The 2467-nt window shown below is 49.8% G+C and overlaps 1 protein-coding gene across 1 annotated transcript in view; it reads left to right on the top strand.

Annotated features, from left to right (window-relative positions):
* Window positions 1-1288, top strand: part of HEATR9 (HEAT repeat containing 9) — a 13208-nt gene extending 11920 nt beyond the window's left edge. Inside the window, exons 13-15 of the mRNA XM_012648663.1 lie at window positions 7-58; window positions 498-584; window positions 824-1288. Coding sequence (XP_012504117.1) covers window positions 7-58; window positions 498-584; window positions 824-1174 — 490 coding nt within the window. The 3' untranslated portion in view covers window positions 1175-1288. The remainder of the gene's footprint in view (window positions 1-6; window positions 59-497; window positions 585-823) is intronic.
* The last annotated feature ends 1179 nt before the right edge of the window (window positions 1289-2467 follow it).

Genomic DNA, 2467 nt, shown 5'->3' with positions numbered 1-2467 from the left:
ACCCAGGCAACTGCTGACCCCAGATGCCACCGCACGCAAGGAAGCCGTCATCTCTTTGGTAAGGTGGCCTCTGCTTCTCTGACCCAATTCCAGAGATGTGTTCATGGCACAGGGAGCAGGCGATTGAACGGAGTCACCGAGGGGAAGAAAGGGCTGTAAAGTCTGGGGAGGTTGTTTGTTTTAGAATTGCAGCCCTACCAAGAGTTAAGGTAGCCCTTCCTTCAGGGTTGGGGGCGGGTGGGCTAAGGGACAGGAGATAGGTGTGCGGGGTGTTGCTTAGATCCTGCAAAAATTGTCTTGATTCTTTCTGGCAAATAATGGGCACTGAAATCCCATGCAGTGGTCCCAAAGGGCGTGGAAAGGGATGTCTCAGTTGGGAAACCAGATCTCCCCCTCTCCTGAGGCTGCAGGCTCTCACAAAGGGACTAGAGTGGGAAAGAGTCCGGGGCATCTTCCTGGGGCTGGATGCTTAGGCCTTCTCACTCTGCCTCTGCCAGGGCGTCCTGGGGATCCGCAGCCCACCCGTGTTCCACTTGCTCCTGGACATGCTAGATACAGAAGACAACCAGGCTGTGAAGAAGAGCGTAAGGCATTCCTGCCCGCCTCCTCCTCTTCTCTACCCCTTGTCCAAGCCTGTCCCACCCATGTCACCATTTGCACTTTGTCGGGAGCAGAGGGAAATGAGCCCTCAGACACTGTCCCTTGACCTCATTCCTTGGGGCCAGAAAGGCCTGTGGCTAGAGCTTCCACTCCCTTGGGTGTCCCTTCTCCTCCCAGCCTAAGCCCAAAGTGAGCCAGCCCTACAGCTTTTGTTTCAATGCAGCTACAAGAAACATTAATCCTTTGTGCCTCAACTGATCCCTGGATCCAAAACAAGCTGAAGAACAAGGTTTTCCTCGTATGCGAGGAACCTGAGGCTAAAGTAAAGGCGGAGCCTACAAGGTTCCGGAAGGAGCCTGAGAACCCAGAAGAGTTAGATATCCAAGACTTTCGACTTGCAAAGCTGAACCCCTTGTTTATTGCCAAGTCCATCACCAACGGGGACCAAAAGAAAAAGCTGCCTGCTTTCCCGTCCTGTTGCTCTAAACCAAAAATACACAGGCCACAGGCCACAGGGCCCTGGCAGCCAAAGATCAGGAAACAGCTTCGGATCCTTGCTGAAACTGCCAAATAAGCCAGCTCTCTGGGCCTACCCCCACTGCCTCCCTGAGGACACTTCTCAGGCTCCCCTGGGAAAATAACCCATACTTACCCTCTGTGAATAAACAATGTCACTCTACCTAGCACACCTCTCTGCATCACTACCGGCCTTCTCTGTTCCCTTCATCAGAGGTCTCCTCGCTCCTGCTGGGGTGTTCTTTCCACTAAGCTACGTGTCCTTTCACCACAGGAAAGATGGAAGGACAGAGCCAAAGCTTCTCTGGATAGCCAGTCTGCTCCCCTAAATCAAGTTCTTATCTGTGCCCAGAATTTGATGGCAAAGCTAGAGTTGAGTCTCTGCCTAGAAAGGGCTGCTGACAGAAAACTAGAAGAAAATGTTAGAAAGCTTAGACCATTTCCTCTTACTTGCCCTGTGCCCCGCCAACTTCCCTGTCAGTGGTCAGGAGATATAACAATTAAGCTTTAATCAGAACCAGCCATCCCCTCTGCTGCCTCTTCGCCCTAGGTAACCTGCTTTCTACCCACTTTAGGGTCATTCCCTTGAGAGATCCTATTTGCTCTCTAAAACTGCCTGAATTTCCCCCTTATTTCTCCTGAAGCTTCAGTCTCCCTTTGCCAATAGGACCTACCACACCAAACCCAACAACTACAACCCCTACCTAGAAGGAAAAGCCCAGGCTGGGCACAGTGGCTCACACCTGTGAGCACTTTGGGAGGTTGAGGAAGGAGGATCGCTTAAGGCCAGGAGTTTGAGACCAGCCTGGGCAACATAGTGAGATCCCATCCATATAAAAAATAAAAAAATTCGCCATGCAGGGTGGCATGTGCCTGTAGTCCCAGCTACTGGGGAAGCTGAGGCAGGAGGATGACTTGAGCCCAGGAGTTCAAGGCTGCAGTGAGCTATGACTGTGCCATTGCACTCCAGCCTGGGCAACAGAGCAAGACCCTGTCTCTAAAAATAAAAAGAAAAAAAGAAGGAAAAGCCTAGACTTTAGAATCAGACAAATCTGATATCTAATCCTGGAGTCCATCACTTATTTGATCTTTGACTTTGGACAAGTTACTTAACATTTCTGATTCTGTTTCCTCACCTATAAAATGAAGAGAATAATGCCTATTACTTCAGAGAGCTCCTGTGAGGACTAATGTAAAGCTTAACAGTGCCTAGCATTATAAACACTCAGAAATGAACTTTTCTCTCCTTTTCTCTCTTCAGTGTTGTTATGTGAGCCTGTGACCACTAGAGGTCAAAAAAGACTGTCTCCTCCCACTCTAATTTACTTCCTCAAACCTACTAAAGTGATCT

Source organism: Propithecus coquereli, unplaced genomic scaffold (assembly GCF_000956105.1).
Source record: "Propithecus coquereli isolate 6110/MARCELLA unplaced genomic scaffold, Pcoq_1.0 Scaffold291, whole genome shotgun sequence".
NCBI classification, from domain to species: domain Eukaryota; kingdom Metazoa; phylum Chordata; class Mammalia; order Primates; family Indriidae; genus Propithecus; species Propithecus coquereli.
This window is presented reverse-complemented; position numbering and strand designations above follow the sequence as displayed.